Genomic DNA, 24790 nt, shown 5'->3' with positions numbered 1-24790 from the left:
CAGGCTGGGAATAGATTCGGGAAGCGCCCCCACAGTTCTGTGGTAATCACTGTTATGCTATGAGCTGTAAACTCATTTTAAATCTGCAAGTAAATACACATATATTTCTTCGAAATATAGATCTAAGTGGACATTAGAGTCTAATAACCCAGGTGTAACAGAGGCTACCAGGTAAATAACAAGAATGGTTAACTACTAACATTAACTTTGATGAAACAGATTATAAGGAGTATTTAAGAAAGAATAAACCATGTCTTTGATATTAATTTTTACCATGGCACCAGCAATTAATTCAATGGAATACGTACAAAATATATAGTGTAATTCTAAGAAACATTATTTTGTTACACATTAATTTAGGTTAGTGATACTTGACAGTGCAGATTTTGTACTTGGTCTATAAAATGTCTTTATTCAGACATTGATTTGATGTTTGAACCACTGCATCTGTATTAAGTATCCTTTCACTTTGGGATTTTTTCATTCTGATCTAGTCTTTTAATTAAACTGACTACTATAATTCCTATGGAAATTAGCTTTTATTTTATTTTTTCCAGCCACCAAAGCATTTCAGTAGGGCTTCTCTGATACAAAGTGCACAAATTGGATTTTATTTCTTCTTGAAATGTAATTAAAAACTCATTTGATTACTATATATCTGGCCCTGTTTTAATTATTAAACTCCAGTAATCAATTTGCTTTTATGAAGCTTCTGGGAAATTATCTCAAAAGCAACACATTTCTCTCCCTTCTGCCAGGGTCTGGACCATTTACTGAATTACATTCATTGCACCTGTTCCTGATCCGGATTAAACCACCAATTTATTCCCAAAGCTCTTTAAGTTTATTTGGCTGTAGCCTTGTCAGGGTTTTCCACCTCCTGGCTGCAGTTTTTGCTTTCTGTTTTACTGAATGAGAACCCCTTGATGTACTGCTCCTCCATGCTACTGTTTTTGATGCATGCCTCTTACAAACAGCTTTGCTCATGATCTGTCTAATTTGGTATCTAGGTTCTTAATGCCTTATTTATTACTTGCCTTCCTAGGAAAAGGCTGGGTCTTCACCAGCTGTCTGACATGGGATACCACCACCTAGCCTCAGTAGGTGCAGGAACACCCTGTTCTATCCCTGCTTGGTGCCATGGGCAGGCTGGGAGCTGGCAGCAGCTGGGCTGGGGACAGGGAGCCCTGTCTGGTGCAGTTCCTGCCTCCCCTGGGACCTCACTGCCCACTTGCAGTCCTTCCCTGCAGTGCCTTGTGCACAGCAATGGGTACAGGATTGGTGACTTTCCCATTCCAGCCCCTTTACTGTAAAAGCTGTTTAGCTGCAGAGTGATAAAGCGTGAGGGAGGCTCTGGAAAAGCCAGAGGGGTTTGCAGTTCCCTTCTGCATCCATGTATTACCTTAGATGTGTGACTAAGCTGTTTGTCAGAAAGTTACTGTATAGAGTGTCTTTTTCTTAGCACCTTCAATTATTTAGATGTCTTTTGGGACTGTGTACTACTCTGCCCACAGCATTCTTTCCCAAAGTATAGCTCTGCTTATCTATAAACTCCTCAGCACAAGAAAATGTTAACGGCACTTCAGCACTGCATTGTGCGCACCTGGGAGAGGGGCAGGGCTGCCTGAAGGAAGAGCACAAATGGGAAAGAGCATAAGATACTCAGAGGAAGTTATTTATGGGAGAAGGTAAGGAGGGCAGAGTGGCTTGGTTTTTCTTCTCTTTCTTTCCTTGTGTATAGAGATGTATATTTTGGTAGATAAAGCATATAGAATGCGGAAACAGTAGTAGTAGAAACAAACTCCTTTCAGAGAGAGGGTGATGGGGAGCAGTGGAGGCATTTGTTTCTTCCTCTGGGTGCCAACTTTCTGGATTGAAGTGGGGTGTGGGGGGAAGAAGACTTCATCTGCTACATTACTTTTGTCTCTGGGCAAGGATATTAGTGAAACTGCCTAGATGCAGCACAGCTGTGGTCAGAGGCTAAACTTATTGCTAAAGCAAATACCAAATTTTCTTGTATTATAAGACTAGTACCAAATCTTTTTAAAGAGGGGCACAATATGTCCTAACTTACAAACACTGCATGACTTTTCTTTTTGCCCCCTCCCTGCCAGAGATTCTCATCCAAATATTGACCAGTTCTGACCTTGCTTAACTTACGAGCTTTGACAAGATTACAGCTCATGAAAGTATGGTTGCGGGGCTAATATTTGTAAAGTGAGTTTATGGAATAAGACCATATAAATTCATTTTTATGACTGAGCACATATAAAAAAGTTATAGGTCTCAGTGTTCACTCTACTTTGGAACCCAATGCTTTCTAATGAATCACTTTTATTATGTAGGCAGTTTCTTAGTTGGAAGGGAGGACCAGTGACCGAGAAGCCATGGGGATAAATTCAGACTCAGTGTAAGCATATGAAGCATTGTTGAAGTCAAGAGAGTCATGACCAGTTACAGCAAGGCTGAATTGGACTCCTGAGTTTTGCTGAAGTGGCTTTCACATGAGAATACATAGGCCAAAGGTGAGCCATCTATCTGAAAGTCCTTGAACTTCAGATTAGTTCAGATAAAAGGGAACCTGTGCTGCAGTCATCCACAGATTTTATCTTCATAATACAAATACTTTGTGGAAGTTGTTTAGAAAACCCAAAAGCATTTCTGAATATATGTCCATATACTAAACCCAAAAACATTGCTAGAATTCTACCTTCCATAGTAGAACACAGAAGACAAATACATACAGAGAATGATACAGAGAATATGTAGGGATTAACTTCTATGAACCCTTGACTGTGTGTGTATATGAATTAATTATTTGCCCTACTGATTCAGGACTGTATTTAATCATTATGTTCTTCAAAAACATACAGTATTTGTGAGGGGGTTGAGTTCATGAAAAAAACATTATTGCAATCTCCTTGTGTTTGAAGGGGACTTTGTTTATTCCTTTTAGGGCTTAATGAGGAAAGGTCCAGGTCATCACATACATAATGCATTAGTGGATTACTTTTTCATTTCTATCAGGGAATTTTTTTCTGATGCCTAAAAATGTAATTAGGAGAAATGAATATATTACTAATTTCCCTTGTAGAAAACAGGAGTTTCTTTTAGCTTCTCTCTAAAAATTGTTAGTGGATGGAGGCCAGTTGTGACTGGAAACTGATCTAATACATGCACAAGCGTTCTGCTCTTCCTCTGTGAATTAATGTTAAGCTTCTTTCTGGTGATGGTACACTGGCAAGAATAATACTGTACTCCTTTGGAAGTAAACTACAGAGGGATGATTATAAATTAAGATTAACCATTGGTAAAATGTGCTGGGTATTTCAGGGAAGAAAGTATGTACAGAGCTCCTGGTAGCAAAATGTGCTCCAACCAATATCACACACATTATGCAGCCAAAGGGAGAGTGATTCTGAAGGAATGGGACCAACTGAAGTAGCTCTGCTGATGTATTGCTACAGTTGCAAAGGATTCATCTGTTGTTCATTACAATTTCATGAAATCAAGGGTTTGCTTGGAAGAGTTATTATTTCATAAACAACTTCTTATTTAACTCTGCTGTTCATGGTTTTGATTCTACATCTGAAGCATGCCAGAGACAGAATGTTTCTAACTCCTTTGCTTTCAACATTTTAACCAAGTAGCTGATCAATGTCTTCTGCCTTGCTATTAAATGGATTTTGAAAAATTCTTCAAATCATATCAGTCTCATATGCCGATTTAATTCTTTGAATTTACCCTCAGCTGGGAATTCTGCAGGCAACTGTGATTCTGTTGTGTTAGACACTTACTTGAAGTGTTTCATCCATCATCATTTCTAGTCCTTTTCTGATGCAATGTAGTTTGTGCTTTGTCTTTCTTGAAAACTGAATGGCTGTTAAATTATCCATTCATCTTCTTTCAGATTTGCTGTACAATTTGAGTTCTCTCTATTGGCTGTCTCTTCTACCTTATTTGCCAACTTTTCAGTCTACTTCCTCAGACCTTTATATACGTTTCCATACATGATTGCCATGTCCTTCACAACACATTGGGCAGATAATTCTAAGTAAAACAGCAACAGAAATTATAATATTATGAATGATTCAATTTTTCTCTCAGACTAGGGTGAAAGCCTTTAGTGAAGCTTAGCTTGACTGGAGTCAATGGGAAATGTTTGTTTTTCTCTCTTGTCCCAAATACCTTTGTTGATGAACTGCCCTTTCAGCTGAGACTGTTTTGGGATAAGATGACTCAGAAGTAAGCTGAAATATTCTTGTCTGAAGGAAAAAAAAAGTACTCTTTTCTGCTGCCTCTTCTAAACATTTTGGACAAACTTGTAAATTCTTAAAATTGTTGATTGTAATACAATGTTGCATCAATTATCTCACCAAGTTATGAAAACCACAGCAAAAATATTATTCTAATTTTCAAGGGCAAAATGAAACCTTTCTTGTTCTCAGGAAGCAGGAAAAGAGGATCAGGATCCTTGCACCTTTTGTAAAAAAGATGTTCATGATAGTCACAGACAAAAAAATCTTTGCTCTGAAACCACCAAAACTACTTCTCCATATTTTCCTGTGAAATAGTGACAGACTTAAATGGAAATTGCAAATAAAATAATTCTTTCTTCTTTTCCTAGTTTTTCTTTCTTGTATAGCCCTTCTTAACCTTTTCTATTAGTAGGAAAGTAGCAGACAAAAGCTTAGAATAAAGACAATAGATAAGAACAATTATTTGGTAATGCTTGTTCCGTTAACGGCAGTTTTAATACATGGATAATATCTGAGTTTTCTGCAAGTTCCACAGAATTCATTCTGGATAGAATGAATCTCATAGATTCATCATCAGTAGACAAGAAACAAAATAAGGAAAGTGCTGAACCTATTTAAGTTCTTCCTTCAAGGCTACAAAGAGATCCTTCTACTGTGCCAAAAACCTCTTTTCCGTGGGCCAAACCCTTATTCCTAACATAATCCTTAGCTACCAACTTCCCCCCCTGGCATTTGGCCTGATTAAGTTTCCTCTGAAGCAAATTTCTTACAAACAAAGCAAAATATGTTGCACCTGCTCTTCCTTGGATAATATTACCCACTGGATTTCATCAGGGAGGGAGACTAATTTGATCTGCCAACATCTGTTTGATCTGCCTCAGTCCCTGGTATGACAAACTGCATCCCAGGCTGATGTGCCTTACTATTCCTTGTCATCCAGGTGCTCTCAGGAAGCACAAATGCTTTATCTCCCACTCTCTGTGTCCAAATCAAAGGTCAGAAATAAGCCCTGCCAAAAGAGTGCATCTTTATGGTGTTCTTTAGAATCTATTAAAAGTTGTCTTCCTCTTCCTTCAACATGGTACAAAGGAAAAGCTGGCTTCAATGAGAATCACACAGAGCTGATCAAATTGCTTCCATTGAACAGATCTTTCCAAACAGCTTGGTCCTGAGTTTTTTGTTTTTGTTTTGTTTTTTTTTTTTTTTTTTTTTTGTTAAAACACTTGACAACTTAAGAACGTGTTTTGTGGACTGTCCATATAGGTGCATGGTGAACAGCTGGTGAGTTCTCTGCCCCCTGACTAGTTGCTAACTAAAAATATAGGAGCAGTGCCCTGACTTTTGTATCAACAATCCCAGGTATGGGTGAATAGTGGAAAACCATTTCCAAAATGTTCATACAGATAAAAAAATTTGGTTTGAAAAATTTAGAAGCTTTTCTAATTGTATAGACAGAACAGAAACAACTGAAGGAAGAAGTCATTGTGTTGGCTGCATGCAGTGACTCTTGCCTGGGTAAGGACTAAGCCATGCCTACAGTCCATTCTGGACAGGCAGGGCTTCTCAGAGGAGAGGTGCAAACCCTGAATTTCTTACACAGTTATTTCATCATGCAAAACTGTAATTGAAGGACAGAGGGAAAGGGATAGGAGTGCTAACTGAGGAAGGGCTGCATCAGGATATAGCAGTGTAAGCATGATTGTTGAAGAACACCTTTTTAACGTTCTCTAAGAAGGAGAATTAATCTCCTGTCTAATCATTTCAAGTAGAGTATATACCTTTGGAAAAAAGAAAAATCACGGTGTGTGTATGTACTTCCAATTCAAGTGTCAAAGTCAACTCTTGAAGCAGAGAAGTTAAAACACAGAAAGCCATAACTGTTAAAGACTTCTGTGCATTTTTAGTGTGCTTCATAGAGGCTCTACCACTTATGCCAGCCACCCTGTGCATTTAATCCAAGTTTACAAGCAGAATATAGGCTTTTGCAGCTACATTATCATAGACAACAAATAGATTTAATTACAAGGCCAGACATTATCTTCTATAGGAAGGCAGGCATATCAGAGCTCCTGGAGTTGCAGACAGAGCGACTGAATTTCTTTTTAAGTCCTTCAAACAGTGTGATAAAGAAGGAATCTGTTCCTCCACATTTCATTCAAAACATTTAAAGTACTTGCTAGGCTGAATGTTTCTACTTTTCCCAGGTTCCCCCCAGAATCCTGGATGGAGTAATGCAAATTCAATTCTGTAGATTCTGTTATATGCTTGAGGTTCTCAGTACCCAAGAAAATCTTGAATAGCTCTAAAAATAGCACTAAAATGGAGCAGTTCAAGGGAGCACCAAGGTAGAGGTGAGCAGGGCAATCTCAGGCACGCATAAGTTGTAAAAGCCATGAGCTGCTTTATCTTCCACAAAGACATCTCCCTTAAATTTAAATAGCTGCTGTCATTGTCACTGACTACCTGACTATGTATTTATCTGCCCAGAAGCAGAGTGCATGGCCTTTGGCCCTGCTATTCATAGTGCTACTGTCTCTGCCTAACAATGCCCTGAACAGAGCTGGGTTTCTGTTAGCATCTTTTGTTTGATGTGAATCGCTGAAGCTTTGATGTTGTTTGTGAGAAATATAATGATTTAAAAGAATAAGATCTTCACTCTGCCACTCTGTGTGCTCCCCACAGAGAAATCTTATCTGAGTTGGGAAAAAAATCTGTGACTGATCCTGTCTTAGGAAGACATGAATGACAGAGTCCAGAAGAGAAATCTGTTAGAGTTGAAACTCTTAGCATCTCTTTACTGGAGGGTCAGAGGGGTGATTTTGTCTTAATGATCAAAATTCCGTTTCCTGTTACTTATAAATAGGTACAGAATACTTTCTCTGTGTGAACACAGCTGTCAGCAAAGCCATAGTGTTTTATTTTCAGTGGGATGCTTCAAATTTTCTGCTTTAATTGCATGTACTTCCTCTTTCTAGGATATTCTAACAAAATGAAGCTACATTACTAGGTTTGAAATACTCTACAATTTCAAAAAAGTGCATTTTTCTTTAGAAATTATTATTCTAATAAGCTTTTTTCTCATCTCTACTGATAAATGCTTTCCTTACTATCAGTTTTGAATGAAGAGCAAATGTAATGCAGTAAAGTGTAACTAAAGCCCCTAAAATCTGAAATTCAGTGTAATGGATTGCTGTTCTGCTACTCAAGGCAAAAGTTCCACTGTTACATAAAAATACTCTGATCTGGGATCACTACAGTAACACAAAAAGTAAGTAATAAAATTATAATATCCTAAGTGTTATAAAATGCAATGAACAAAAAATTGGGATGCTTTTATCTTCCCAGACCTTTGATCCACAGTGTGAAGGAAATAGATTTGATTACTAAGATATGAAATTGGAAGTGGCTTGATTCTTACATTGAACAGCAGATAGGGGAGAGAGCAAGGGAGCAGAGCTGTGGCTTACCTTGTGCCAGGAGCAAGATCAGGTTTACAAAGCAAGCACAAATGTTTTTGATTTAGACACTTAGATATAGGAAAACTGTGTATAATTCCAGATACTAATTTTAAAAAATATATATCTATATCTACCTTCAGTCTTTACTGTGGCTCATGGTGTAGTACGTTTTGTGTATCACTGACCTTCTTTCTTCTGGAAAGTTGCATAGATCTTGGTGATTTGCCAGTCACATGTAACCCTTTCACAAAAAGGGGGCAACCTCAGAGACAGTCCTAGCCAGGTAAGCAGAGGAATGTGATCCATGTTCCCCAATAAAGGAGACTTCACTACCCTTTACTTGGGAGAACTGCTGCACCTCCAAGTGAGTTGTTTTGAGCTATCTTAAGGAAATGCAGAAAGCAGAGCAGATAGAGCCAAATCTCCACAAAGGAGGTTTCAGACCTGAGGAAAATGATAAGACTAGAAAAGCCATAACTAAAATGTACTGCAAAGTTTATATATTGTTTTAAGTATGAGCCACTCCTCACAGGCACTCTGGTGTAGCCTAATTCATTAGCTTGGACCACAGAGAGGATGCAGTTTGTTCTGGTACTGTGAGAGGCACTGGGATGATATCAGACCACCCCTGGAAGTTTGGGCTGTGAAGTTCCTTCAGTATTTTATACTTCAGACATCCTCAGCTGCCAGGAATGGCCTGCTCTTGGGAGTTACTCTGAGCAAAGAACTTCAGGGAGCTCTGCTGATCTCACTTTAATGAGAATTGCCAGTATTCAGTGGTTGCTGGGATCTCTGCTCTGTGTGTGTGAAATAACACACAGCACAGCATGAGGTCCTGCTCTAGCAACTGCATTGGTAGGAACTGGTGCATTCCCCACAGCATTCCCTTTGGGGATCTGGATGCTATAGAATCCCATGTGGATTCAGGATTTCTAATCACTAGTGTTGAAAAAAAATAAATAGAAAAGCCTTGATTTTGTTCTCTATGGCTTAATGTTTTAATTTTGGTATGAAAATAAGCATCAAATGTTTGTGGGTATTTTCAAACATGGTTTTTCTAAGTACTGTAGTAGTGAGCTATAGTACCACTAATATTTTACTAATTTATGAGCTGCCACTCCATCTCTTTATATTGCATTTGTAGTGATATAACCTGTTCTCTCCTCACATGCAGTTCCTGTAATGTATTACAATGGCAAGAATTTCAAAGAATGTAAAAATATGCCAACCCAAAATCTAGGACATGGCCAGAGCTGTAATGTTCAGCCAGCCCTAAACAGTGGATTTACAGTGCCTGAATATTCTGCTGACAGGGTATGTGTGTTGAAGTTTGATTAAGCTGGATATGAAAATTAAAACTTGGCTCCACACTGAAGAGAGAATCTCCTGCAGTGTGATACTATGGCATGAAGTTTTCTGTTTACCCCTAAGGCTGGTGCTGCTATGACTTCCAGGTTTGATGGTGTCTCTTTTTGAAGTTGTTGAGCAGCAGGCTAATGGCTGCACAGCATGATGCAAACACAGTGGAAAGCAGGGAAATTCAGATGTGAATATATTCCCCAGAGATCTCCTGCTAAGATGGAGCTAACTAACCAGAGCTTTAGTGCTCAGATGTCGTTTTCTCGTGCAGAGGATGGGCTGATTATCAGCTCTTCCTGCTTTACTGTACATTTTTGGATTACAGATGCCATTAGAAATAATGAATTCTGGTATAATATGCATTCTAGTGCAATATGAGCTATTTTATTGAAAGGGACATTATTTTTAAAGAGTGTCTGTCCCAGATCAGTGTCCATCACCCCTCCCCCACATTGTCTAAAATGTTCTTGGTCTTTTAAACAATATAGGTGTATATTCTTCTTCCCTGCTTGCTTTGCCTTAATTGTTTGAAGATGGTAGCTGTTATTTATTTCATCAGGACAAAGACTGGCCTTAGAAAGGGACAGGATCTCTTGGCAAAGCAGCAGCCTGGCTTGTTGCTTACACAAGTGTCTGCTCTCTGTGTCACAACAGGAATTGCCATTGCTGCTGGGTAGTAATTTCATTATTTCCATGGTGGCAGCCTCATATGCCACAAGTTATGGAGGGGAGAGGGCACATTGTCCTTCTTATGGGCCTTCTTGTGTCCTTATTGTATGATATTGGTTTTATATCTGGTCTATAAAATGAAAGGAACTGCGAATCCATTTTTATTTGTGGGTAGGGAAGCTACATTCAGGCACAAGTTGATAATTTTGATGTTAACATGGGAGCTGTTATTGCTGTGTATCATCACTGACCCGTTCATTGCTTTGAGGTCTTGGGCAGTTTAGGGTGCAGTGGGAACAGGGAGAACTTGCTGCAGTTCCCCAAAGATGCTGAATGAGAACATCCTCCTGTTTTCTCAGATATCACTGGCCAGTCAGTCTTTGCTGGCATAAGGCAGTCTGTGTTGTTTCAGTCATATCCTGAAGCTGTTTAATTTAAAAAGGCAGAAGCATTGTTCTGATAGGAAAAAATTCTTTGTGAAATGGTGGTCAAGCATTGGAACAGGCTGCCCAGGGAAGTGGTGGAATCACTGTACCTGAAATGTTCAGTAAACCTGTAGATGTTCTGCTTAGGGATATGGTTTAGTGTGGACCTGACAGTGCCAGATTAATGGTTGGACTCGATGATCTTAGAGGTCTTTTCCAACCTTAATGGTTCTGTGGTTATCTCTAGCCTTAATAGAGGAGCACTTGGGCATTTACACACCATGTGCCAAGCACCCAGGCAGTCTGTGCAGAAGCACAATTAAAAGAGTAAACTCTGAGTTAAACAGCACAGGTTAAAAAACAAATTGTTTTATCACAGACCCTAAAGGTTGGCCTAGAATGCCCTGTAGCAGTTTGGGAAGGTGCACTCTAGGCCAAGCCTTTAGGGTCAGAAGAAAGTACAAAGGCTCAGCCTTGAGTTTCCTTTTGCATTACACAGATTTGAAACAAGTTTGACAGCACCTACTGAGACTGTCCCTCTAGTGCTCCATACCTCACCATGATGAGAATCAGTTTGTCTCTAATAAACCCTATCAGCTTTTATACCTTAGAGGGGAATTTACAGACATTACAGATATTTACAGACAGATTCAGGGAATCTGAAGATTTCTTAATGGAATTCAGACTTTTGGTAAAGTCAAAGTAAGACAAGAGTTCAAATAGCCTTCAAGGCTGCTCTGAAAGCTAACTCTGAGAGACAAGAATAATCTCCTCTGGACTCTACAGGAGCAGTAAGTAAAAATTACCTCATACAATGGCATGCAGATGCTATCAATCCACTCAAGCTGCAACCTGGGTAGTTCATGCTTCCTGTTCCGATCAAAAATGGCCTGAATTGAGAAGGAAACAAAACTGTCATACTTTAATTACACTGAGTATTTTACAGACACATCATCCAGCACTTTGCAGCTATGGTCAAATTCTCACAACCAGAACACTTTGTAAACCATATTCAATCTCTGCAGGTGCCTTCTCACTGCTTTGCATGAAAAATAAACTGGTTATTTTCAATTCTGTTTTGAAACTTTTAGGCTGAATGTGTTCTGTGTTTATAATTCTGTAGTGTAAAATAAATGCACCACAGCTGGAGTTGAGGTGGTAAGAAACCTCCAGTAGGAACGTAAAGCAGATACCTTTGAGCAGAATTTTCTCTTTTCTCACATAGGGTTTTGCAGCTCAACAAAACAGTGATGGATCTGGGCTGGCTATCTTCCTCCCCGGTAAATTCTGTAGAATACTTTCTGTTACCCTTTTCCTGTTGCCTCCAGATAATGGTTGCTCCACATTTTGAGTTATTCAACCTGGATAAGACTTTCTCTTCTAATTGTTCAGTGACAATATTTATGAGACTTTCCTAGCACTTGTTTGACACTTTATACCAATCTGACTTTATTCCACTCAATTCCATTTTATCCCTTCAATCACAGTAGTATATTTACATGTATGCTTATAGAAATGCATTTCAAATAACACAGATATACAGCTGCAACATAAAGTAAATCTGGCAATTTTGATTTCCATAGGTAGCTGTGAGTTTTTACTTCACTTCTATGTATTAAACCCAACACCTGCTGCTTAGAAAATTCACTAATTGGATAATCTTAGGAATAGATACAGAAAACTAGTAAAAGGGCTCAAGGACTGTGAAAGGGCAAAAGTGACTGTGTTGACTGAGAGCTATTTTATATGTGTTTATAAATGCATATCCTTATTGGACAGAGGTTTCTCTATGTACAAAATACAGTTCATTTTTCTGAATGAGCCCATTGATATTTTTTTCCTTTATTCAAATTAGTAACTATTTCAGAAATTATAAAAAAACTTACTGAAGGGGTGAGTTTGAGTTCAGATCTTTCTCTGTCTCCTTGTTCAAAGAACTCACTGGTCACCAGCTCAGCAGCCTAAAATAAAAGTCATGGTAAAAGATTAGAGTTTTTGTTACACAGTCTTTAGGATAATGAGTTTTTGCTCAGACTATGACTTCAGCCTGTCCTTGACTGTACAGAAGTGAATAACCTCACTTACAGGACTGACATCAGGCATGTGTTCATTAGGTTTTTGAACTGGGCATACAAGGGGTATAAACAGCCATAGTCAGGCACAGGGACTTGGGGAGTTACATTGCACTGCCAAGGTAACACTCAATGCAGTTATAACGACTTAAGAACTGAGACCAAACCAGAAAATGATAGCTTCTTGTTGGCATCCACTATTACATTTGTAAAAATGCTTTGTAAAACATGCAAGAGCTCTTTGGTTATTTACAGGCTGTTGCCTTATAATAACAACTTCGCTTATCAAAGAAACTTAATTAACCAATACTCTCTGTTGCTTAATCTAATATGAATTCATAAAGGGTTTTTTCCTCCACTAGGCTTTACTTTTTTTCCCCATGACTGTCATCAATATAGGATCTGGATATCTAAGTATAGGCTCAGATTGTGATGATAATCTTGATTTAAAATCAAGAAGTGGTAGGTTGGAAATTAAAATGCATCTTTCTGACTCTTGCAAATGAAAATGTTCTATTCACTGCAGAGCTCTGTGCTTTTTAGAAGACAACAAGACTTAAAAATAAATTTAGTTATGGAAACCAGAGGAAATTTAGGAAGTCTGATATAGTACTGTACTCCTGTCATATGTGAGGCTTTGAACATAACCACATGTGACATTTTCAGATGCAAAAAATCTGGAAGCCAATCTACTGAAGAGGCATTCATATACTAAAGCTCCTGTCATGCCAGTGTATTGCTTTTAAGCTAGGAAATTATTTCATAATGCCAAGACACAAGAGAGTAAACTAAGCAGAGAACCTGTATGTCATAAAATCTCTAAATTTCTTGCTTTAGCAACTGCATGGTAGATAACGTTCACAAATGCTAAGCTTTTTGCAGTTGAAATGGGGAGTACCAAAATGATTTGGAAATAGGTGATGTTATAAAGTACTCTTAAATCTTAATAAAATTCTGGATCAATATCCCAGATAAGAGGAATAATTGAACAACTTATCAGCAATTAGGTGTTTGCTAAGTGTATTGTATAAAAATAATCAAGGCATAGTATCATCCCTGTCCCTCAGTGCTATTCAGTTCCTGTTCTCCTTACGTCCCTTTTTCTTTACCTGTTTCAATCTTCTCTTCCTGAATTTTTCCATCTTACATCTGGCCTTTATTCCTTTTTTTCAAGTATGTTTGGTTTTTTTCTCGTGGCACAGTTAAGGTTCAGCTATTTCCTGTTTTACCTCTGTGGACTTACTAGCACTTCTGCTCAATGGGGTAATGCTTCAAGAAATCCCAGGTGGAATTTTTCAATATAAAGTAAACCTGTATAACTAAGCTGCAGGGGACTTTTCACCTGTAGACCTCAAGAGTGACAAGTATGGAAATCCCCAGTTTGCCAGAGACTCCAGCACTAATTCAGCAGCACAGCACAAAGATTCACAACTAGGAAAGCAGACCCTGCCTGACATTTGGCTGTCAATGAAAATGCAGAAGCTAACTGGGTTAAGGAGGAAAAATGAGGAGGGATTGCACACACTGCAGCAGTGGCCAGGTGGCAATGAAAATTCTTGTAACTCAATTTCCCCCTGCAGGATAGAAGCAGCTTTCCTGATTTCCATGCAAGGTGACTATGTTCTGGCCAAGTAGAGCAACAGCCTTAGAAAGAACTGTTGCCACAGTCTGCTGATAAAGCAAAAAAGACTCACCTGGCAAAACTGAAAGCTGAGGTGAAGCCCTCCCTCCATAAATGTTTGTTTTATTCAGTTGATGTGCATGTAATTTCCATAGATCCTTTTCAGCTTCTAATACTTCCTTGTCAAAGGAATCTGCCTGCTCCTGCATGTCTAGTTATCTGGCCTAGTTTTCTCTTTTCCACCTCATCTTTGTAACTATTACTTGCTGTTAGACCAAACTTCCTCTAGCTGTGTACCCAAACCCAGCTGCACCGGTATGTTTTCTGTTTGTTTCTTGATGCTGTCAGTTCCTCCAAAACCTGACACAGTCTGTCTTCTACTGGCTTGTTCTGGGCCTCACTGAAGGACAGAGAATGACTGGCATGGAAATATTAAGGATGGTTTTCTGGGTAGAGAAAGATGTCTAGAAAGAAAACCATGGGGCAAAGGACAAGAGTTTTGGGGCAGGTCGCTTTCTTATATTGTACCTGTTTGCCAATGCTGGATTGCTGGATCTATGTTTTATGTATATTTCTAAAGAGCCTACTCAGCAGCAGAACTCTGAATTTTTATTTGTTGGTTTCTAGGTACAGGGGTACAGGACGTAAAAGAAAGCCCTATACCATACTTGGAGTTTTGCAACATTCTTAAGAAAATTAATACATTTCTTTTATCATATCTACTGAAGATTTTATGCAAATGAAAGTTTGCAAATAATCTGTTGGTATTTTTGATTTAGGGAAGACCCTACTACTGCCAAGGAAAACTTTGGGATGAAACAAGTAAATGCAGCTATATGTGGCTACATGCCTTTTTGGTTTAATCCATCCATTTTTGGGTATTTATTTAAAATGTTAGTAAGAGAAGAGGTTGTAAAGCCAGATGTACGCAGCAGCATGTGTACAGGGAACGATTACGCAATAAACCATTTTTTGCAGAAACCCCCTGCTATTTTTTTATAGCATTAATACTGCTGTAAATTGATTCCAGTTTTGGTCCCTTGCAAGCCAGGGCCCTGGGAATATTGTCCTGCCAGTCCCGCCTCCTCCCAGCCCTGCTATTAATCATGACTTGCCTGTCTTGAAATCTCCCACGGTTTGGTCACAGCTCCAAGGTCACAGGCTGTCATTAGCATTGATCTGAAAAACAGAAATGAACAATACAAGCTGAATCAACCTTTGTTGAATTTCTAAACAACTCTGCTCTGGACGCATAAATAAATAATACCTATATAAAATGTCAGCCCTGGCACCTTCTTTTCCTCCAGAAAAGAATGACATGTTTGAAATCTTAGCCATCAGCGTGGCTTTTACATTACAATTGTGCCTCAGAATCTTAATGTGTTGCAGGTCATAAGATGATGAATTTTGGTATTCTGCATTGCACAGTAGAAAAGAAATGATATTGCAAGGGAGTAACTGCTAATTTTGCAATACTTCTAACACTACTTACATTAATACCTATAATATATTAGAAAGCATGTGCTTCACATGATAGAAGTAAGGGTATTATTACATAATAACACCTGCAACTGGATTAATTTATATGCCTATTTGTAAGTGACTGCTGTAGCAAGAGAGCCTATAATCACAGGAGGCATCCCAGACACTGTTTAAGCAGTTTCTACTGCTCATCTACAATAAAAATTGAAGATTTACTGTGAGCTATACGGTTCCACTGTAGTTTAATATCTAGCTACAACCATGTTTTATATGCATTAGGAGAAGGAAACCGTTCAGCTGTAGAAAGCGTTTATGTACAGTACATGATGCAGATAAAAGTCTAAGAAAGTTTAAATGAAGAACAAGGGCACTGAAAATGAAGCATCAAATATATTGCCTGAATCTAAAATTAGGAATGGGTGAAATGGTATGGAAAATAGAAAATGGCCAATATTTTGTCAAAAGACCAAAAGATAACAGAATTTTAATGAAATGTCAGATAAAATGAGACATAACCAGGCATGCATATGCAAATACACACGTTTTATTGTCTACAAAGTGTGATCTACTCAAACCACCCACAATGTCTGAGGTTTTCAATAGGATGCATGCTCAGGGCATTCCTGAGGGCTGGAAGATTACTCTGTGTAAGAAAATTCCCAGGTACACACTGGAAGAGCAGAGAAGTGCATGGCTAGTGAAAAAAGACAGATGAGAGGAAGAGGGATCAGGGAAACAGACAGGAAAGATCTTTGTGTGGAGAGGCAGAATATTGATACTTTCTGGAAAAAGAGCAGAAGGGTTGAACAGGAACTGGTGAGGCTGGGAGAAAGGGAAGAAAACAGGACTGAGTGTGTGGGAGATATGGAGAAGGTGAAGTCATGTTGATTAATCCCAGCTGTTTGCTAATGTTGAAAAAAAATCATACCATGTATTTCATAGCATGGATTGTATTTTTAAAACAAGACACTTTCTCTTTTATTCTAAGCCTCCAGTCCACAATACATGACATTCCTTTAACAAATATGGCTACACTTCGAAATAACCAGAAAGCTAGAGAAAACGGTGCTTACCGAAATACTTCTCGGTGGTTTTTTATATTCCAATCATAACCACCTTTACTGACAAGCTCAAAAAACTCGGTCCTTCTCCTGCAAAAAAACAGATTGTCAGAGAAGGAAATAAGACACTTCCAGGGCAGCAGAACCACAGCTCTCTGTGTGATACGGAATCACTGCACCTCATGTATTATTGTTAAAGCCGTTACACTGACAGTCCATTTAAGCGAAACATACTAATTTCCGAACACCTTCTATAAATGTCTCTTATCAATGTCACAGTTGCCTAGTAAATGCAATATTGGATTTATGGTCTCCACAAATAAGGAAATGAATGGCTCTGAAATGTTCAGTCTTCCATGGAAGCATGAAATGCTCACCTACAGCAGTGGACAGACAGACAGTAGAGAATCCCCAGAAATACACACATGCTTCTGTTTTCTTGTCCTTGCAAAATGGTTTTTACTTCTATATCCTGAAGGGTTTTTCAGAGCTGTGCAATTTGTTATTTCCAGCACACAGAAAGAAACAGAGACACACAGGAGCTGCTGCTGTCTTGAGTTCATAGTTCCTACAGACCGGACACTAGGTCTCCCTGCTTAGTGCCATGGTTTGTCTTCTCACACCTTCTTCATGTCCTCAAACAGGGACAAAACATGAGATGGACAGAACATATTAATGCTTGATTGTTGCCTTTAAGCATCAAAATTCTGATTCATCATAGTCTGTGATCTTTTATGGCACTGAGACTCCAAGCAGCTCTTACTGCTTGCAATGTGATTACAAATATGTAATAGATCCTGCCCAAGACGTAACAGAAGCTGAGGTACAAAATCTTGGAGCAACTTTCCCCCAGTGACACATCATATGAGTATCAAAGCTGGAAAGCAAATAAATACGTATATCCTAAGGGACAGTGTAGTGCCCCATCTCATATGAGACTGTGCTCTTTGTCAAGAGGAAATGTAGTTAGGTTCCTGAACAGCAGAGAGTTTGCAGTCTTTTATTTTCTACATTTACTTCAAATAGACTGAAACTTTGGACAGTGATTATTGACAGTGCAGTCTCATGGCAGCCAGTACATATTTGCATACAAGGAGATGCACACTTCCAGAAACTCTGTGTTCCAGAACATGGTGTGGGGCAGGTTGCATTATTCTGGTCCCTGACTATCATGGTTATATATGTGACCAGTCACTCATACTATAGAGCCTTTCTATAGTGGATTTCATTCAGCAGCGAGAAGAGGGCTATAAATGACTGCATGATATCTAATCCCTTATACTTTGGGAAATAAGAGATTTCCTTTAGAAGTATTGAATATTCTGAGAAATTCATATGTATGTTCCTGAACAAAAACCAGGCAAAGAATGTTTTAAGCTGAAAGCACAGGAAGGTGACACGCTAAAAACCTAAAATATTTAAATTTAAAATGTAGAGATCCATAAATGGTAATTGAAAATGTGAGTCTCAAGGCCTTATGTTAGGCTAAAAGAGAAGTAGTAGTCCAGCTCTACAGAGAAATTTCAGTGTAGGAAGGACTGAACCAGAGCAAAGCAGCCACATATGATGAAACAATTTAGCATTTCCTACTGTTTTTTTTTTTTGATATCCAAAATGATGAGGTTTTCTGTTAATAAGCAAATATAATATGGCAGAATTTCAGAAACAAACTGAATTATAATAATTTTCCAGGGTCTTTGAGTAACATTGACTCTGGCTGCATTTTGCCTTGAAGGGAGGTTGTTTTCCTATGTATAACAAATTCATTTGCTCTACAGCCCACTGGCTCAAGACATCATTTGGATGAATTTCCATAAACTTCATTTTGGCTCCATGCTTTTACTTTTCATATTATCTGCAAGTGTCGTTATCTAGAATTATAAACTATTTCCCATCTGATCTTTCAGTGAGAGTCATCTTTTTGTTTGTTTGTATAAAAGTAAAGCCTTGAGAAGGTCATAAAGTCTTGCTCTGCAACAGTTTTGTTGCTGTTTTAATACCTGGAGCTTGTGATCATTAGATTCAGTCATTTTAAGAATACTGATATGAGAATTCCCCTCTCTACAAAAATATTGACGACGTAGCAAACTGAAAAAACAAATTAGGTACTTGTGTAGAAACAGCTGTTCACATAGGTGGTTTTAAAAAATGTAAAGCACCAATGTTTCTAGAGAGTGATTTTCAGGCACTTCTGGAAATAAACTAGCATAGCTACCACCTCATTAATGAATCGTAGTAACACAAGAGGAAAAAATAATGTATCTGCAGACTTTTGAGTAAAGAGGCCTCATTTGCTAAAAGTCTTCTGATTTATGCAGCATGAAAAATCAATTATGCAAGTAAGAAAAAATAATCTCGAAATTCAGTTATGTCCCTCTTGGACATTATTTCTCTGTACTTGAACTAGACAAACAAATTGACCACATAGTTTTTCAGCTTAAGGCAGGGAGGGAAGAGAGCTCCATCACATCTGGGTCTGAATGGGGTCTATCCCAAGGCACTGCCATGAGCCCCCTCTGGCTCTTCCAGGGTCTCCAGGATCTTGGCCAGGGGGAGCACATGGAGCTGTGCCAGGGCAGCTGTCCTCTCAGTCCTGGTCACTCATGTCCTCCTTGAGAGCACAAAACATTTCTGCAGCGGTGATTTATGATGAGACAAGAGGACCTATGGTCCTTGTATCTCACAGAATGGAAGAGCTTCAAGGTCATCAAGTCCAACCATCAACCCAGCACCACCATCATCACCCCTGAACCATATTCCCCCTAAGCACCATATCAAGACAACTCCTTTATACTTCCAAAGGTGGTGACTCCACCATCTCCCTGGACAACTTATTCCAATGTCTAACCACTCTTTCAGTGAATTTTTTTTCTCTTATACCTAAGCTAAACTTCCCCCGGTACGACTCTAATAATTTCACTTGAGACATGGCAGAAAGACAGACAGGATAGAATGCTAATAGACACCAAACAAAAATTCCTAAGGATGACTTATTGTCATGGCTGGGAAGGCAGTGCACTGAAACTGCACATCTGTCAGCACTGCTAATGCCAGATGTCAGAAGTGCACTGTGATGGTGACACCATTCCTCCTCTGACTACGTGCATCCTCCCACACATCCTCAGTGGGATGAGCTTGGTAAAAATTAACAATATTTGAAATACAGGACCAACTTGAAATCTACTTTGAGATTTGATTTGCAAACAAGGAAAGGGAAGAATCTGGGTGAGAGACATCCTAGTGTAGTTCTCCACAGTTAAGCTTTTTAAGACTGTTCTCATCGTGTGATGTGAATTGGCATAATTCATCTTCAAAGCAGCAAAGTGTCTCCTTCATTACGTCTGTAACTGGGTCTGTAACTAAACACAATATTTCTTAGCACAAATGTTTAGAGATGCTGAAATGGTGGAAAAGAATTCTCAAATGTCATTGATTTTCTATGTGCCTGAAGAAATGATCATAGAAGGGACAGAAAAATTATAGAACTGAGCTACAACTGGTTCCTGGAATTGTTTTGAAGTATAAACCTAAGATTTCACTTGCTTTTGGTTGATACAGACATGTTACACATTAAAGCAAAACTTATTTGGACACTTGAGACATATCTATTAGTCTAAAAGATACTAAGTATTGGACTAAACCTCTTCAACCATAGCTGAACACTAATTTCTCATATTATATATCCTTATTGGTATTTAATAGGTCGTTAGAGTAAGTTCTCTGAATTTTCATTCATCAAATACCAGAAATGCCAATACTTACTCAAAATACAGAGTGAGGTCTGTTGCCAATATCGATTGCTTTAGAAGCTGCATAAGGTCACTGTAGTCCTTAGAGGACAAGTTAGCAAAGATGTTGTGACCCTATAATGAAAGAGATAAAAGAGGTAAAGGGCTAACAATCAATATAGTTTTAAAAAAAGTTTTCTAGCTTGTTAGTCTACTGTTGCCCTGTAACACAAGCCTTGTCTGATTCATGGCAAAACTATGATGAAATAATAATGCTAATGCTGCTGAGATTATATTGAGGCAGAAGAGTTGATGATTGTTATCAAGCACTTGGTATGTTTTTCTAAACTCCGCAGAAATGATAGCCTGTCAAGTAAAGATTTACTCTCTGCTCTAACCCTGCACAGACTCAGTTTATGGGGAAAAACTGTGGATACATCTCAATCTCTCATCTTATTGAATGTTTTGGGGAGCTGCGTATTGGAGCTTTTGAGTAGTGATCCTAATAGATTTATCTGTGCTGGTGCTTGCATGCACACAAACTGCTGTTAGAGCAGTCAAGGACACTAAATCAGTTTTTCATTCAAAGCAGCCCTTTTGCTCACTCTGCCCATTACTGTCTTGTCCTACAGTGTATACAGCCATTGCCTATGTGAACTAAAGAACCACAATTATATATGCAATTTACACACCCTTTGTGGGTCCAACTGGCTGCTTTTTAAGGGATTGAGGATTAAGAATTTGAAAGATGCTTTATGGCCAAAATGAAAGGAATTTAATTATTTGATGTTGCTATTTGAGAGGGGGGAGGTTCTTTTGTAACTGGATTTCTGAAAACAACCAGGACAGAGATCCTATAATTCCTCTGTGAAATTCTCAAGAAAATAAGATGAAAGAAACAAAATTAATGAAAAACTAAATGTAAGCATAAGAAATTATATTTGTGACAACAGTCACATATATTAGCATACATAAATGTATTACAGGCCTTTTTTTCCTAATCACCTACATAAATATTGAAGTTCTTCTAACTAGAGTCATATTTTGATGGTATTTAGTCATGTAGTGCCCACATTCAGTATGCACTGCCATCTACTGCTTAGGAAGTTCAAAATGCCCTTAAAACAGAATTTTCCAGCAACGGGGTTACTATCATCATGATGGTAGGAGGACATATATGAGATACGGTCTGTGGAGGTGCAATTCTGTGCCAGATCTCCCTGGCAGTGTACACAGAGGTGAAGCCAACACTCTGTTCCCATTTGTCTGTGATCATGAGACATTCCAGATCTCTTCAGAAGTTACTGAAGATGAGGCTGTGGTCTCCAATTGTGCTGCATGAACAGCAGTTTTGGGTTTCTATTTACTAAATGCATTTTGTAGCAACCAATCTCTGTAAATTACGAAAATGCATCTGTTCTTTTGAAAGGACTCCATGTCCATTCTTCCACTTTTCTCAGTTATTAAATACATGGTGTAGTATATGCTGTATAGTGTTATATGCAAGATATTCTAGGCAAGAGCTCTGTCTTCACAGGTATCTGAAAAGCAATCAGTATACTTTGGACAGCATGATATTACTTATTTTAATTTTTAAAAACAGTGTATTAAATTATGAAAAAAATAATAAAAATACCGATTTCAAAGGCTGCCAAAGAAATTAAATTGGTGCAGTAAAGAATGGCTCTGATACTCTGAATATGACACCTGTGGGGAAAGGTAAAGACCTGTTTCAGCTACCTCTAAACCACTGAACGGGATATATGTAAGAAGAGTGAGAAAAGCTGACGATATGATTAGGATGAATTCTCCTTGCCCCTTGCTGATTGAGACAGATATAATCTCTGGGCTCTGTGATCAGCATTTGTAGTTGTTTAATTTTGTGCTAGTTGTGACCTTTTTGGTAACCAATAAATAATTCCTCAAGGAGAGGGCATTAAAAAGGTACTGTACATGGTATTTCCTTCCTCCAGCTGAAACTGCCCAACAGCTCACAGTGAGATTAATAGTAATGCTTTTGTACCTCACTTTGGAGAATCATGACAGCATGATTGAAATGGTGGTGCTCCAAGGTAGCAGAGGTGCCGTAGAGCTGAGCTAAGGCTGATCCACTCCTGAAACAGAACATGGGAAGTCAACAAATCCTGCTCGTCTGCTTACGAAGCAGGTTTCAGAGACAATTCAGTGACAAAAGCACGTAGACACTCTCTCTACCTCCACTCCAGCAACCTCACTTAAGACAGCTGATGAGATCAAAATACTGATTTAAATCCAGATACAAAACATTTATGTTCCAGGCTTTGCAAAATATTGCCAGCTGAATAAAGATTTTTCTGGAACTACAAGAAATTTTGTAATGCAGCTTTCAAAGTCCCTCAGCAACAGCACAAACACAGAACTGCGCAGTAAAGACACAAGGTAATGTCCTTGAGCTGGGATCAGCTGTTCCCCTGCTACCTTTTATTTTTAATTCTTAATAGACATAAACATAAGGGCTTACAATGGCCAACTACAAACTCTGAAATTAAAACCCCAAAACATACCAACAAAAAATCCAATTGCAAATAATAAGGTTAAAAAAAAAACCACAAGTGAGAGCAGTGAATATAAAAGTAAAGCTTAGCGTATCTCTAGAATGTATTTTCTCATCACATTTATTGTCTAAACCAAGATCAGATTCAAAATGAACAGAGCAGGTTGGTTTTCTACGTTTAAAGGACAAAAATATATGGAATAATAATATAAAATTGCAAATTGCTGGCAAGTGCAGAGAATGGGACTGGCTTGTCAGAATGGTCACTGTTCACCAAGTACCAAAGTAGGTCAGGCAAAGTACTTCACTTGTGGGACCCAGCCTAAAGTGACAAGATGGGCTTTCTTTCCAAAGAAATGAGAATAAGAGATTATGCTAGAGACAGAAGGAGTCTCCTAGGAGCATATACCATAAAACTGTGCCATACTGATACTTAATTATCAGATGCAGCTATATGAGAGAAAAGGATGTCCAGGAAACATCATCCCTAGAGAATGTGATATTGACATATATAACAGAGCCATTGGAGACAACTGTGATATTGCCTCCATCATATACCTCTTGAACCTTCATCATACAGAACAGCAGTATTGGACACTGCAGATAAAATAGGAAAATGTGATGCTTAAATTTATGTCAGGTTAGAGGAATAAATCATAGTTAGCATTAGGAAAACTCCAGCTTCTGTTTTCAGGGATGTTTTATACATGTGTGGTAATGTTTGTCTTTCATTAAATGTCTTCAGCAGTTTCTTTATGGAGTCATAAAATGGTAGCCTCCTCTCTGTACTCTGTTGTCAAAGAACAAGTATGAGTGATAGTAGTCTAATGCTGAACCCTGTACCTTTAACTCAGCCATCCCTCTGCACAAAAGATACTCTTGTATAATGGTGCAGCAGAGAAGTGGTTAATTTAATCAGAGCCTAAAATGGCCAGGATGTAAATCTTGGGTCTCGTTTTTGTAAATTGGGAACATAAACATCAATCAGCTGAGCTTCCCTCCCATTTGTCTCGTCTATTTTGATTCTCTTCAAGACTCAGCTGCAAAAAGGCATCTAGCAGTGCCTGGTAACCTTTGCACCACGAGCTCTGTCTTTTGAGCACTGCAATTGATTTTCCCTGCTGTGGTGATTGAAGATCCAGACAGTGTCATTGTTTCATTGAGATTGTATGGCAACACCAATACCTCAGGAAATGGCAGCTTAGTGAACATCAGAAACATCAGTTTGAGTGATGGTCACTGAGGCACCTTGCCCCCAGAAATGCAGCAGTCCCTGCATACACACATTGCAGCAGAGTACTTCTGCAAAAGTAGGACAAAACAGGCTAACACAGCATCACTCTGCCTTTCAAATATCTCTGGACAACCATTTGACCACTCCCCAATTGTTCTGTTTGTAGCAGAACAAAAAAAGCTACAAATGCTCACTGGGATCTGAAGGACAGGAATACCTTGGGGCCTCATATTCTGACTGTAGAGGAACTGGGGAGTGAAGAAAACAAAAAGGGATTTGAAGAAATCTCTATGTCTGGCAGCTTTATTTCACAGCTTGGCCAGGATGTTGCTGCGGACACTTTTTGTTGTCCCTCCTATTCTCAGGGAAGGCAGATTTTGGAATGAATTTGACCTTAGTCTAAGAAGTTCCCCTACCTACACAGTTAGAAGTATCACTCTTAAACCTTCTGCAAACCTACTTCTCCTTCACTGTGCCTGAGGGCAGCAGCCTGGTTTCTGTGAAAGCATTATTTCAGTTTCACTTATTTTCTTCTCTCTGCAATAGCAGAACAAGGTTTTGCTTAATGCCAGGCACCTCAGTCAGCAAGAACAACCCAGACAGACAATTTAGGTGCTTTCTGGGTTGAAAACCAGAATCAATAACAGCTGAGCCTGAAAAGAACATCAAGTTTTGGCACCACATTTCAATATGTGGTGTCAGTTCAACAGCCAGCTACAAAGGACAAGCCAGCAATTACTTAAAGGAACAGAGAATGATAAAGATGGATAGTCCCTCACTGCACACAGGAATAAGAGTACTTGGCCTTGGCCTAGAAGGCTTGAAATTAATGCTTCATTCTTTATCCTGGTCACCTTTTGCTCTCCTGTGGAAGAAAACCAAATTAAAA

At 38.7% G+C, this 24790-nt stretch overlaps 1 protein-coding gene across 1 annotated transcript in view; it reads right to left on the bottom strand.

Moving 5' to 3' along the window:
- Positions 1 to 24790, bottom strand: part of PDE11A (phosphodiesterase 11A) — a 103334-nt gene that overhangs the window by 2615 nt on the left and 75929 nt on the right. Inside the window, exons 14-19 of the mRNA XM_058809522.1 lie at positions 22158 to 22248; positions 20169 to 20269; positions 16419 to 16496; positions 14979 to 15042; positions 12057 to 12131; positions 10977 to 11060 (exon numbers count right to left, since the gene is read on the bottom strand). Of these exons, the coding sequence (XP_058665505.1) occupies positions 10977 to 11060; positions 12057 to 12131; positions 14979 to 15042; positions 16419 to 16496; positions 20169 to 20269; positions 22158 to 22248 (493 nt within the window). The remainder of the gene's footprint in view (positions 1 to 10976; positions 11061 to 12056; positions 12132 to 14978; positions 15043 to 16418; positions 16497 to 20168; positions 20270 to 22157; positions 22249 to 24790) is intronic.

This window comes from Ammospiza caudacuta, chromosome 8 (genome assembly GCF_027887145.1).
Source record: "Ammospiza caudacuta isolate bAmmCau1 chromosome 8, bAmmCau1.pri, whole genome shotgun sequence".
NCBI lineage: Eukaryota > Metazoa > Chordata > Aves > Passeriformes > Passerellidae > Ammospiza > Ammospiza caudacuta.
This window is presented reverse-complemented; position numbering and strand designations above follow the sequence as displayed.